Source organism: Gallus gallus, chromosome 3 (genome assembly GCF_016699485.2).
Source record: "Gallus gallus isolate bGalGal1 chromosome 3, bGalGal1.mat.broiler.GRCg7b, whole genome shotgun sequence".
NCBI lineage: Eukaryota > Metazoa > Chordata > Aves > Galliformes > Phasianidae > Gallus > Gallus gallus.
In genome coordinates this window covers 66,621,925-66,636,091 of record NC_052534.1, presented here as the reverse complement: position 1 = coordinate 66,636,091, position 14,167 = coordinate 66,621,925, and the positions used below count along the sequence as shown (strand labels likewise).

The 14,167-nt window shown below is 45.5% G+C and overlaps 1 protein-coding gene and 1 long non-coding RNA gene across 19 annotated transcripts in view; one reads left to right on the top strand and one right to left on the bottom strand.

Moving 5' to 3' along the window:
• Window positions 1-87: 87 nt before the first annotated feature.
• LOC121110446 lies at window positions 88-9,409 on the top strand. 2 transcript variants are annotated; one of them, XR_006938979.1, is made up of 3 exons: window positions 88-2,190; window positions 2,279-4,493; window positions 4,616-9,409. It is a non-coding gene; the product is annotated as an uncharacterized LOC121110446 (long non-coding RNA). The 2 variants fall into 2 exon arrangements; XR_005858896.2 differs by having other exon boundaries at window positions 88-3,905; window positions 4,399-4,493.
• Window positions 5,324-14,167, bottom strand: part of PPIL6 (peptidylprolyl isomerase like 6) — a 15,135-nt gene continuing 6,291 nt past the window's right edge. For 2 of the 17 annotated variants that reach the window (XM_046939636.1, XM_046939637.1), the window contains exons 2-7: window positions 11,025-11,213; window positions 9,998-10,060; window positions 9,685-9,853; window positions 8,585-8,638; window positions 6,777-6,912; window positions 5,324-5,541 (exon numbers count right to left, since the gene is read on the bottom strand). In XM_046939636.1, the coding sequence (XP_046795592.1) occupies window positions 5,430-5,541; window positions 6,777-6,912; window positions 8,585-8,638; window positions 9,685-9,853; window positions 9,998-10,060; window positions 11,025-11,213 (723 nt within the window). In that variant the 3' untranslated portion in view covers window positions 5,324-5,429. Of the gene's footprint in view, window positions 5,542-6,776; window positions 6,913-8,584; window positions 8,639-9,684; window positions 9,854-9,997; window positions 10,061-10,991; window positions 11,214-13,634; window positions 13,731-13,827; window positions 13,900-14,167 lie in introns of all 17 variants that reach the window. The other 15 variants (XM_046939638.1, XM_046939639.1, XM_040698358.2 and 12 more) reach the window with 14 other exon arrangements.

Here is a 14,167-nt window from a genome sequence, read left to right as displayed (position 1 = left end):
GCCCGAGCGCCTCCCCGCCCCCTGCGATGGCCACGCCCCCTGGTCCGCTGAGCGGCGAGCGCTGATTGGCTGGAGGGGCCTCCGCTACTCCCTCCCACAGGCGCGGGGCTATGAGAGGCTGACAGAAAGTGTCCATCCAACCCCCCCCCCTCCCCTTGCCTTTTTTTTTTTTTTCTTCATAAAGCAAATTGTATCAACGTATGTCGTCAGCAGTGCAGTCTGCAAATAAAACTGCACATCCGCCTCAACATCTTGTGCCGTGCCGGCACAGGCAAACGTCCAGAGCTGTTTCTAACACAGGGGAGCCAAGCCAGAGCTCCAAGGGGTGCCAAGGTGCCAAGGGGTGCCACCCCAGAGCCAAGCCAGGGGTGAAAGGAGAGATGAATGAGACGCATTACATCAGGAAGATTCTGCTGTTTCTCTTAAGCATGAGCTGAGTTGCACAATAACTAGGAAGAAGCTGCCAACTAAACCTATAAACTTAATCTTCCATTCTCCTTTCTTGCCAGCTGGTGTTACATTGCCGAGAGACCAGAGCAACGTCGAAATCTTAAGATGAGCCACCTGTCGTGAGCTCTGGAAAGCTCTGGTGGGCTACTGATAGTTCATGATTTGGGTGGAGATGTTTCTCTCCAAGCTGTTATGTGATGTGTGGGATGGCTCATGCATCACCTTCCTGCAAATGGGTCTTCCAGGGAAAGGCTGCAAAGAAAACAGCAGAGAAAATGAATGTAAGCAGTCACCTCTCAGAAGCTGTGGTGAGATGACTTGGGGTGTCCCAGCGTGAAGTCCTCAGTACAGGGTAGATGCGGACCTGTTGGAGCACATCCAGAGGAGAGCTACAAAACTGATCCAAGGGATGGAACACCTCCCCTCTGAGGACGGGCTGAGAGAGCTGGGGCTATTCAGCCTGGTGAAGAGAAGGCTCTGGGGAGACTTTAGACAGGCCTTTCAGTAGGGCTATATGAAGGAAGGGGACAGACTCTTTAGCAGGGCATGTGGTGATAAGACAAAGGGAAATGGCTTCAAACTAAAAGAAGGGAGATTTCAATTGGATATAAGGAAGAAATTTTTTACCGTAAGAATAATAAGGCACTGGAAGAGATGCTGAGAGATGTGATGGATGCTCACTCCCTGGGACATTCAAGATCAGGCTGCACAGGGCTCTGGACAACCTGATCTGTCTGTGGCGTCTCTGTTCATTGCAGGGGAGTTGGACTAGATGGCCTTTAAAGGTCTCTTCCAATTCAAAGGATTCTATGACCTTGTTGGCTGTGAATTTCAGTGGCTTTTGAATTCAACTCTGGAAAGTGACAAAGGTAGAGAAATCACACTCACTGGTAGTGACCTTTCAGCCTTCACATGCTTTTGTTGGAGTGCCAGTGTGACTTAGCCCAGTTACTGCTGTAATATGATTGAAATTGCTGGCTTTTAAATGCAAAGAAAGAGTTTACACAGCCATTATTAAAATACAGTGTTTCTGCTATGACATGTGAAACAGAACAGCATAAATAGATATTGCCACATGCTGCAAACATAGAAGGTGGGAGCTTTCTGTGACGGCCCTCCATCCGTCCCGGCCGTGCTGCAGAGGCTTTCATGCCCTGGGTGAAGGACAAGAATATCCTATGGCATCCTGCTGGACATGATTCACTGGGTTATCTGTGATTTCACCAGACATCAGGCATTATTTGAGCTCAGACTTTCTCTTTTTTGCAATTCTTGAAGGTTATGGCACTAAGTCTATTTTCAGCAGTTTGTACAGTGCTTTGTTTTAATGAGGCTTAACATGAAACGTCATGCTGACTGCAGCCTGCATTTCATAGAATCATAGAATGGCCTGGGTTGAAAAGGACCACAATGATCATCGAGTTTCAACCCCCTGCTATGTGCAGGGTTGCCAACCACCAGACCAGGCTGCCCAGAGCCACATCCAGCCTGGCCTTGAATGCCTCCAGGGATGAGGCATCCACAACCTCCTTGGGCAACCTGTTCCAGTGTTCCATTTCATGAGGACAGCACACTAAACTTCTGTCCTTTTTAGACTGAAAACAAAGAGGACATATGTTAAATGTGATTGATACAAAACAGTGTGTATACATGTGGAAAACAGGGAGAAAATAAAGTGGATAAATAAAAACAGAAGACTGCTGTCAGGACAAGAATTACAGCTACAGCTTGTCTCCAGAAGTGAGTGAAAATATGTCTGTCCTGTAATCCTGGGGCTGGTAGGAATCCAAGTGAGTGATAAATGTGGTTTGTCTGTTTTTTCTTACAGTCAGCATCTCAGGACTTTGTTGAGGAATACAGTCAGAAGGACCACAGCAGTTGGGGTTGTTGTTGTTGGATTTGAAATACAAGACTCATCAGTGTATTCATTTCTCATTGCACTGTTATATACTTAGTGGTTAGTAAAGCATTTACCTCTGCTTTGAATGTCAGGATACAACCGCTGTGTTACTGGAAATATATGTGAAGTACTTGGCAAAATGGATAGAACTTAAGGGTCTGCAGATGTTTGCTTTAGGGAAGCACATCTGAAATGTAGTAAATGCCCAGGAATCTCAGCAGATCACCCTGCAACAGTAGTGCTGAGCACAATGTAATGACGGGGCTTCTGAAGAGGTGCCAGGGGGAGTGTCTGCAGTTTGGGGTGGTGGCAAGGAATGGAGTGGGTTAGGGTGGCGAGTGTACATGAAGACACAGTTGATGTTTTAACGAGGAAAATACACCATCGAAAGTGTGTTTGGATATTTCATACCATTACATAAGGGTGCAAGAAGAGGAGTGGAAGGCAGTGGGGAGAGGTGAGATGGGGCAGAAGGACTTCTCCTGGGCAGCTATGCCCTTCTCCTGGGCAGCTGGGACCTACATGCTATGCTGGACAGGCTCTCAAAGAACACGAGGCATCCCATCAGAGATGTGGGTTACGAAAGAAAATGTGGTACAAAACATCTTTTTGGCTCGAGTTTAACATTATGAACAAGATTATTCCTTTACTGTTTTACTGTTCATCACCCAGACCTCCTCAAGTGTATCCAACTTTCACCAGCTGGAGAAGCAGGGCTGAAGGACACACTCTTTCTTTTAAGTGACCTCCTCAATACTGGATGAAGGATTTCACCACAGTTCTGCTGGTAGACTGTCCTGTCCTGACTGATACAAACAATGTAATTGTGGCTGGCCTGCAGGATCATTATGCCTAAAATTCAAAACATGTCCTGGTTGTGCTCTCCTCCTTTTGTTATAACATTTTCCACGTGGCGTAACTCCAACCTGTTGTCCCCCACCCAATATGTTGTACATCCAGCCATTGTACTTTCTGTCAGATCAGTGTTCTTTGGCACAGGATCAGCCTTCTGATGCCTGATGTGAGCAGGCCTTTGCTACCCTGTGGGGTCCCAAACACTGCCCATCTCCAGAGCACAAGTTGCTGTGCCCCGACTGCTACTCAGGTCAGGTCCTTTGGACTTGAGGCACACGCTGTGCTCTGGCTCAGTCTCTTATGGGAACACTGGGGACACAGTGGTGCAGCCGTGCTGCAGAGCAGACCTGCCATGAGTGAGCCAGACAGCAGCAGAGAACTTTTCCTGCACCCTCTGGACACAGCCTACTGAACGTGTGAATGTATTTCAGTAAGGGGTCTGCTTGCTGTAGACAGGTCTCAACGCAGAAGCCAAGTAAACAAACATGTAACAAATGATTTGTCTTCAAATAAGAACGTAAAGGATTGTCCTTTCAGAATTTTCGTCTATAACCTGCAGACCTAAAATGACTTTTCTTTCACCTTCAGATATGTGCGTATGATTTAAAGTCCTTGCAAGAAATAGGAGCTGCTGATCTGCATCCCAGTACTGTTTTGAAGCTATACCCTGCCACAGCATTTTCTGCACTGCTCATGAAAAGTAATTTGTCAGGAAATATATGGTCTTATATTGTTTATTTTCACCTTTGGCACAGGACTTGGAAGTAAAAATAATTATTCTCCAGACAGTTTAATTAACTTAGTTCCTCTGCAGTTGTCTATGTATAGGTTTCAGAATTCTTTAGAGAATAAAAGAAAATGTGTTGACAGCTCCTTAGCCATCTGCAGACGTGTCAGTATATTTTAGGTTTTTGTTTCTCACAATAACTGAAGAAAAACCTGAATCCCCTTGCTAAAGTTAAGCTGTTCATTATGCTCCCTCAAAGCATGTGGGATCGCTGTAGGTCTGTGGACTCTTCAAGCACTAAGTTAACCAACTTGCTAAGTGATTTGTTAAATTCATCCCCGTTTAGCAAAGAAGCATTAGAATGCTGCTTTTCCTGAAATCTCGTCTTAAGCTCAGACAAAACTGGGTCTCTCCTCATACTTTGCTAATTCCACCTCTCCCAACTCGAACTGGCCCTGTTTTGCAGATTTGAGCAGCTCACGCAGAGAGCTCAGTGCAGGAGCAAAGGTCATTCCCCCAGCATAGTCTCCTTGTGGTGCCAGAAATACAGGCAAGAGATCGGTAAGCTGACTGTGCCTGCACAGCCCTGACACAGCTCTCAGCGTTGCTGCTCTTTCCTATTAGCTTCCTGTGCGCTTCCTTGTGGCCTCTCTCCAGGCTGCGTTTTCATTTTCTTCTTTCAGTGCTTCTCTGCCATTCCCTGCTGAAACCGTCAGTGCCCAGGCTCTGCACAGGTCGTCAGAGACATCTTGCATGTATGATACCATCAACACCAGCAATCAGTTGTGTATTACATATTTTCATCCACAGGTAACCTTAAAATTTCCTTCCATGCAGTAACTTTAGAAACAAGATTTTACTCTGGTTTAGTGACAGTAATGACTTGAATCAAAAATTACTTGAAACTTACACCTGTTTTAACATTTCTCATTGTTGCCTGAAGTAGCTCAACCTGATTTCAAGGGTGTTTCTTTGAGCTCATAGAAGTCGCTGCAGGGTCAAATGTCTGGCATTCAGAGATACCTCAGTCCTGCAAACATTTTTTCTGCCTTCCTCTGATATATCTGAGTTACAGCATGTAGGCTACACTTGGAGTCAGAGCTATGCTGGACAGTGGTGCCCTGAGCTGCACTCTGTGCTGTGCGGAGGTTGGTGGTAGAGGCAGAATTTAGCCAAGATTGGTTGGCTTTATCCCTCTGGGTGTATTCCAGCAGTACTGTATCTGCCTGTCACTATATAATCATGCTAAGCTATTATCCAGAAACTGTAGACTGGCAGAAGTCTTTTTCTATACTTTATGTTCACATTTTTTTTCTCTATACTTATATAAAAGTGCTTTTAACAGCCTATGAACACTTTTTAAACTGAGTCAAAATAACGATTCCAACACATTCGCACTTGCAAGAAGTGTTTATTTTATCTTACATGAAAGCCATCGAGGTCTGTAAAAAGCAGAGCAGAAATCAGTGCTCTACCTTGCTGCAAACCAGTTGGTGATCATGGCTGGAAGGTCCCACAGTTCGTCACTTTGCAGACCACTCTGGGCCTTTCATTATGCGTCGGTACGGTTTCCAGTCGCTGGAGAACCTCTGTGCCCTCAATCAGTTGCCTGCAGTAGGGAGGAATAGCAGCTTTGATCCACCTTTGCTGCCTGAGCAGTATCCCCCGTCCCTGAAGCCAGCTCTGCAGCCACCATAACAAAACCAAGCAGGCTCTGCTCTTTATTCTTCACAATGGTGTAAAAAACACCACTGGTTCTTGATTAAATAGTTGCTATTTAGCTTTTTAGGGGATATGAAAATACTGAGTTATGGCAGTTACATTTATTTAAAGAAACAAGCCTTGCACCCAGCTACAAATGGCCATTAATTTGGGGGAGAAAGAAGTAAAAAATGGTGTTATCAGAAGTGACAGATATTGGAAGTGTTTCCCTGAGAAATACCTTTCATTTTCTCCCTTTGCAGTGCCAACCTGAGTCCTGAAAATAGTCCAATGTTTTGCAATCTTTACAGTTTTCAAGATCTTTTGAAAAAGCCTTAGATAATTAGAAGTACAAATTATCTGAACTTTTCCTCTGTTTTGAAAGAGAGATGGCTACAAGGGAAAATGGTTTCCAGTTTTTCTATATGTTAATAAAGAGCTTGTCCTACAGAGATTAGCCTTGTAACGGAGGTCAGTTGTGCTCAAGGATCCTGCACCTTCCAGATTACACAGCTGGTGGCAAGGCAGGAAGGGAAGGTAAACACCAAGGGTTGGAAATCTGTCCAGCCAGCCACCACACTTGGCTTGTTCTCTGTAGCTTAGGCAGTCATGCTTTTCACATCCTTCCAAAATGCTGTCTGTAACAGTGACTTGAAAGCAGCACTGCAGACTTCTCTCTCTGAAGCAAACTGCACAGAGCAATGATCATCCTCATTACATTTATGAAAAGCTGAGAATCCCAACAGAGCCAGTCCTGCATTAATTTACTGAGACAAACACTCAAAAAACTATTTATCTAGGCCATTGGGGGCTGAGCAGAAACTAGAGGCTTTGCTCCAGTACCATTAGGACACACCTCCAACTGACACCAAGCTATGCAGGCACCTCTTTGCAGCCTTTGTCCTTGAGAGATCCCAGCAGCTCTCTTATCTTTACCATTGGGTTTTCCAGCTTGATCAAGCCAGGCCAGAGCAAAGAAATGGAAAAAAGGGTGTCAGTAGGTACATCAAATGTGACTTATCCATACTCTCCCTGGCCAGAGACATCCATGTTGCAGTTGCCGTAGGAATCACATGGACTCCATGTCCTGCAGAGCTAGGGTGACCTATGTGCTGCAGCAGATGCAAGCTTGTGCATACATACCCAAAGGCCACGCATTTTTTATCCAGGTAGGGAACCGGCTGGAGGGTGATGTAGAACTGAGAGCCGTTGCTGTGGCGGCCCTTATTAGCCATCCCAAGGACTCCTCTTCCCTTGTGAGGGATGGCATAGTTTTCATCTGGGAAAAGAGTTCAGGGATAAAAGGCAGAATATCTGTACTGCTTCAGCTGTTCCTCTTTTCTTCCAGCTCCCATAACCTCCCATGTCCTTCTTTCCCACTTGCCCTTTTCCTTTTTCCACAAAGGTCCCTCATCAAGTCTCATGTGAGTGAAGTCTGGTATGAGCCAATGTCCTTCCTTGAAAAGTCTTCCCACTAATATTCAGTTCTCAAGCAAGCAAAGAAGCCAATTAAAATATTTAGATTTTATCATTTTTTTTTCATAATTTTCACCCTTTTTGAGTGCCTTTCTCCGAAGCTGATTCATAAAAATGGTAATTAAATGTTATCTGAATAGATACTCCCCAAAAGCTGACTCGTGGTTTGCAAAATATCTTCAGCAGTCTAATTTCGGATTAGAATGCTTTGTGCTATGACACGGCTCTCCTGTCCAAGTGATTCTCTGTAATTACCTCAGTACTTTGAGCTCGTCACAGTAAAATGTAGCTGTGTCCCATTAATTTCAGCAGGCATTGCAGTGAACGGAGGCGTGCCAGCCACCCAGTTTTGCAGAGAAGTTTCACCATCTGACAGAGGCATCTGTCACTGTTTGCAGATATCAGAGATATTTGTCCTCTGCCCTCTGTGTAAATAGTTTGGCAGAAGAACTCGGAAAGCAATCTAAGCCTTAAAATAGACAGGCATAGCCAAGTGAACACCTTGCTAGGGGATGAAAAGCAATGCGCAGCTTTTAAAGGAAAAGGAGAAGGAGCACAGCCCTGGGCAACAGAGCTCAAACCCGCCTGGCTACTCAATTCCAGCCTGCTTTGGCTTGGTCCCATAGCCTCGAGGTGAAAACGGGCTCTTTGCTGCCTTTGAAAATAAAGTTTTCAGCTACGCTTGGCACTTCTGATCTCACTGCTGGCTGCTGCCCAGCCTGCTCAAATGTAACATTGGTAGTGACATTGTCAGTAAGAAAGCTTTTACCTAAGAGAACATAAATCAGTTTCAGAAGTGCTTTAGCTGACCTGAAATGTCTTTATGGGTAGCATTTAATCCAAACAGAACATCCCAAATGTCTATGTCAATTACATGGGTTATTTTTCTTAAATATTGCATGTAATAATGTTCTTTTTTCTTTAGATCTAACTACTTTCTATCAGCAGGGGGGAACATTTATTGTTAAATTTGCTCGTGCCTGTCATTTCCCAACTTTCACAGCTTTATAGGTGTTCTACATTAGTTGGATTCAGAAGTAATTCACATCTGGAGCTGCAGAACCAATAGTGGCAATGCCTGTGATGTGCCCAAGCCTTAAAAGCTGCACGAGATTCAGGAAATCTGAAGTTAAAGCCAACTCACTTCCATTACTTTAAACACATTTAAGCAAAAGGTGTCAGCTGCCTGGAGATATGCAGCTAACCCACTTCTGTGTGAGTGTTTGTGGTTTGAAGCAGGCAGGCAGGTAACCCTCTGCCCTGATTTTGACAGGGAAAAGGACTGGTGGAGCTGAGCATCCAGCACAGGGGCCAAGACTGCAAGTCAGTTCTTAAGCCAAAATCTCACTGAAAATCAAACTATTTCCTCAAGTGAAATGAAGGGAAATCCCAAGGTTATTCTGTAAGATCGGATAAACAGCTTGATTTTTGTTGAAATTTGACATTTGTGCAGTGAGGTAATTTAGAGAACATACCTTCAAATGTGGGACCATAAATTGACTCTCCTCCATCTCCTTTCCCAGTTATGTCTGTTGGGGAGACAGGAAGTAATGATCAGAGGTCACGTGGATCACAGGCATGGCTCAGGGTTGTCTGAGTGGCTCCAGCAGAGCTTGGAGGCATGGGTTGCCCATCTTCCAGGGAAGCCAAAATTACTCTTTTAGTACCAACATTTTAACAGACTTTTTGGAAGAACTTTTCATGAATCACTGCATCAACCAAGGTAGGGGCAGGCTGGGAGAAGGGCATCGATTGCAGTGAGTGGGTTAGAGCAAGGAAGGGGGAAAATGCAGCTATGATGTTATGGCAGATTAATACTGCTAACTTGCCTGAGAAAAATGATTTGGTAAAAGAGAAATGGAAAAAGATTTCCGATGGGCAAGGCAATAATTTTAGGTTGCTTTGTGGACTACATAGATAGCTGCTTAGATATTTTTGGACTTTTAAAGTACATCTTCAAAGTATAAACTAAAAATGGATTTGAGCAGTCCCACTTGGAATAAGCAGGGCAAACACGGGTAAGAAATACAGGTAGGTAAGACAGATGATTGACCAAAGGGGAGTGAGTAATGAAGGCAATCTCTTCTGATACAGCTCTGTATCTTGTCCTCCCTCAGGGTGCCAGACAGCCTGTGTTATGAGATCTTCATAGTGTCTTTCTCCTCAGTACGCAGTGCCTGACTCCAGGCATGGCTCTGCTGCTCAAGCAGCTCACTAGCATGTCTGACGTGGCTCTAAGACTTGACTAAATGCCTCCATAAGTTAATGTCTCAATAAAACAAGTAATATGGTTTCCTGTGGGTATTCCTAGTGTTTTAATGTTTTCATTTAGTTTTCTAAGTACTTAGTGAAAGATCTTTTGAAGAAGTCTTGGATAATAAAAAGAACAAGTTATCTACACATTTCCTCTATTTAGAGAGTGAGATGGCTAAAGGAGAAAATACTGTCCAGTTTTCATATATATTAAGATGTTATCCTGCTCTTAATAAGAGATTGGCTTTAGTTTGGTTACATCTGCTTGGACTATAACCCGCACTGGTCATCCCATCCCACTTGTGCTGTGACCCAGATTTACTCAGAACGTTTGGAAATGCACCTCCTCCTTGGATCCACACGGGTTTTACGAGCCGATGAAAACAGGAATTTTTGTAAGTGAGCTCTTGGCCGCTGCTGGGAGACATCACTCCTCCTTCGCACAGAGCACGGAAATTCTCACAGGTTTTGGGGCATACATCAGAAAAGAGCTGTAAAATGAGCATGAGAGGAAAGATGTGAAATTCATAACTGACATCAGCTGTCCAGATTTCAGCCTCCCTTCCTTCAGGAAGTGAAAACCCAATGTTTGGTATTTTTACTCCTTGCTTTTGCTGTTCTAGTCAGCCACTTACCTCAAATAGAAGTGTCCCGATGGGCTGCTCCTCAATGGCTATGTCCAAATACACAAACATGTGCTGTTTGGGCCAGAAAAACAAATCCAGTGAGATGAAGGCCAACTTTCAGTGCAGCCCTTCCTTTCTAATGCAGGTCAGCGCCAGCTGCTCAGTGTGAGCCATCTCAGCACGTCTGTGGGATGGTCAGTACAGAACTGTATTCCTATTGCTTTGTTTAAACAAACAAAAGGGCAAAAGATGTTTCACTCTTCTGGGCAGAAATAATCCTAGCAGTGTCAGGGCCAGCTTCACCTTGTACTTGTTTGTGTGCCTGTTGTGGCCCATATGATATGGGCAGGATAAATGAATTAGCAGGAATAGCCATCACCCCACTAAAAGGAACAGTTCTTGCTCTTTGCCCTTAATTCTCAAATCTACATGGAATCAGTGTGATATCTGCTGTGCTTCATCTGAGCACTGGAGTACGATGTCCAGTTCTGGGCTCCCCAGTTGAAGAAGGCTGGGAACTTCTAGAGAGAGTCCAGCAGAGGGCCACAAAGATGGTAACAGATCTGGAGCATCTCCTTTATGAAGAAAAGCTGAGAGACATGGGACTGTTCAGCCTGGAGAAAAGAAGACTGAAGGAGGATCTTATCAATGCTTGTAAATATCTAAAGGGCAGGAGTCAAGTGGATTGGTCTGGGCTCTTTTTGGTGGTACACAGTGACAGTACAAGTGGCAACAGGCACAAACTGGGACACAGAACTTTCCATATGAACATGGGGAAAAGCTTCTTTACTGTGAGAGTGACAGAGCACCGAAGCAGGTTGCCTGGAGAGGTTGTGGAGTCTCCTTCTCTGGAGATCTTCAAGAGCCACCTGGACACTTTCCTGGGTAACCTACTATAGGGAACCTGCTTTTAGCAGGCAGTTGTACTCAGCGATCTCCACAGGTACCTTCCAACCCCTACAATTCTGAGATTCTGTGATAATACATTCAGTTGGTTACGCACCTTGCACTCTTCTTGTAAAACCACATTACTTGCCTGGCTGCTCTTCAGGTGTTTGGTGTAGAAATCTTCAGTGATTGCTTGGTAAAGGGCCTCAGGCTTAAAATCACAGTAGCCCCATTTGCAATAGGCCCACTCGAGCAAGTCCTTCTCATCACCCAGCAGCCATCCATTAACAAAGCACATCACGTGGGAGGCATATCCCCACACCTCACCTCTCAGCTCCTGCGTGATAGAGGGAGAGCACAGAGCCTCAAGGGATTATTTTCACATTTAGTAAAGATACGATTAGTAATGCTTACAACAGGCCGGGTGGCCTGTGGTATTTTTGTGCTTCTCCTACTTTTAAACCCTGCAGCAGGGGTTTTGGTGAGGTGTGCTGGAAGGGAAAGAGGCATTGGCATGGCAGCTAGGCAGCTGAGGCAAGGGGTAAAGCAAGAAGTGGCTGAGATCTTTTGGTTTGTTTGGCCCAGAGCAGAAGAGGCTGAGAGGAGGCCAAATGGTGGCCTACAGCTCCTCACAGGGAGTGGAGGGGCACTGCTGACTCTTAGAATCATAGAATCACCAAGGTTGGAAAAGACCTCCAAGATCATCCAGTCCAACCATCCACCTACCACCAATATTTCCCCACTCAAAAATGTCCCTTAATACAACTTCTAAATGTATCTTGAACTCCTCCAGGGATGGTGACTCCACCACCTCCCTGGGCAGCCCATTCCAGCACCTGACCGCTCTTTCGGAGAAGAATTTTTTCCTAATATCCATCCTGAACTTCCCCCAGCTCAATTTGAGGCCATTCCCTCTTGTGCTATCACTAGTTATGTGGCAAAAGAGGTCAACTCCCACCTCACCACAGCCTCCTTTCAGGGAGCTATAGAAAGCAATAAAGTCTTCTCCTGAGTCTCCTTATCACCAGACTGAACAATCCCAGTTCCCTCAGCTGTTCCTCATAAGACTTGTGCTCCAGACCTCCCACCAGCTTTGTTGCCCTTCTCTGGACACACTCCAGGGTCTCAGTATCTTTCTTGTAATGAGGGGAACAAAACTGAACATAGTACTCAAAGTGCAGCCTCACCAGTGCTGAGTAGAGGGGGACAGTCCCCTTCCTGCTCTTCCTGGCAACACTATTTCTGATACAAGCCAGGATGCCATTGGCATTCTTGGCCACCTGGGCACGCTGCTGGCTCACGTTCAGCCAAGCATCGACCAACACCCCCAGGTCCGCTTTCTCCTCGTGGTCTTCCAGCCACTCTGCCTCAAGTCTGTAGCATTGATTGGGGTTGTTGTGGCCAAAGTGCAGAACCCAGCACTTGGTCTTTTTGAACTTCATCCCACTGGCCTCTGCCCAGTGATCCACCCTGTCCAGGCTCTTAAGGGCCTCCCTACCCTCAGGAAGACTGACACTTCCTCTCAACTTGGTGTCTTCTGCAAACTTACTGAGGGCACACTCAATGCTCTCGTCCAGGGCTGCCAGCTTCTCTAGGAGAATACTGTGGGAGACAGTGTCAAAGGCTTTGCTGAAGTCTAGGTAGACTACATCAACAGCCTTTCTCTGATCCACCAGGTGGGTCACTCAACCATAGGAGGAGATCAGGTTGGTCAAGCAAGATCTGCCTTTTGTGAACCCATGCTGGCTGGGCCTGATCCCCCAGTTGTTCCACACATACTGCATGATCTTGCTCAAGATGATCTGCTCCATAACCTTCCCTGGTGCCGAGATCAGGCTGACAGGACTATAGTTCCCTGGATCCTCCTTACGACCCTTCTTGTAGATGGGAGTCACGCTGGCAAGCTTCCAATCCTCTGGGACCTCTCCAGCTGATGCAGAATGTTGTCAGATGGTAGAAAGCAGATTGGCAGTCACCTCCACCAGCTACTTCCGCAAGGGAGGTGGATCCCACCCAGCCCCACTTGTGACAGTCAGTCCAGGTGGAGTAGTCAGTCTCTAACTGTTTCCACCTGAATTGAGGGTGGTTTATTCTGCCCCCAGTCCCAGACTTCCAGGTCAGGAGGTACAGTACCCTGAGGATAACTGGTCTGACTTTTAAAGACAGATCTAAAGAAGGCACTGAGAACCTCAGCCTTTTCCTTATCCTCAGTGGTCACGTTCCCTGCCACATCCAGAAGATGGAGATTTTCTTCCCTTAGCCCTCCTCTTACTGTTAATCTATTTGTAAGAAGGTTTTTGTTCTTTTACTACAGTGGCCAGGTTGAATTTAAGCTGGACTTTTACCTTTCTAACTTTCTCCTTGCACATCCTAACAATTTCTTTGTATTCTCCCCAAGTTGCCTGTCCCTTCTTCCACAGGAAGAAAGTGACAGGGACAGGACCCAAGAAAATGGCATGGAGCTGTGTTAGGGGAGGGTCATGCTGGGTGTTAGGAAGAGTTTCTTCATGAGAAGGTGATCAGGCACAGAACAGGCTGCCAGGCTACCCAGGCTGGTCACAATGCTGAGCTTGCTTGAGTTGAAGAATCTCCTGCACAATGTGCTCAGGCATATAGTTTGATTTTTAGTGAGTCCTGTGTAGAGCCAGGAGTTGGACTTGATGATGCTTACGGGTCCCTTCCAACTCAGGATATTCTATTACTCATGAGACAAGATCTACTTAATTATAGACATGCAGCTAACAGTTATAAGAGTTACCTTCTTCTTCTCCTGTAAATATTCATTCCATGCAAATTCTAATAAAGGATGTACTACAGGATCTGCAAACTTGCTTGGAAACTTCAGCTTCAGTGCCTAGATATACCAAATGTGAAAAAAGAAATTGCTAACAAGCAGTATAATGCCCCCACCCATCCATCCTATCCATGCTTGTACTTCCCTAATTAATTACCACCTGAGCCAAAGCCTCACTAAGTCCAGTGATTGCACCACACCCGTCCTGCACTGGCATAATTCCTGGCACCTGCAGAAGCACAAACTGATCTGAACACCTGCTCACAAATGTTGTGGAACATTTTGTAAGAATGTCTGCTTCACAAATAGGAATTACACTCCCCTCCTCTGCCATGTGAGATAGATGCAAGTAGCAAGGCATTCAAAGATTTCTGAGCATCATCAGCTGCATTTCTGCAGGCATTTCAACAGCTGCAGTCCTGTAGGTGACTGAGCCCAGGGACGAGGATGTGGGACAAGGCAGGACTTCACTGTACACAGCTCTACTCATGTTGTGT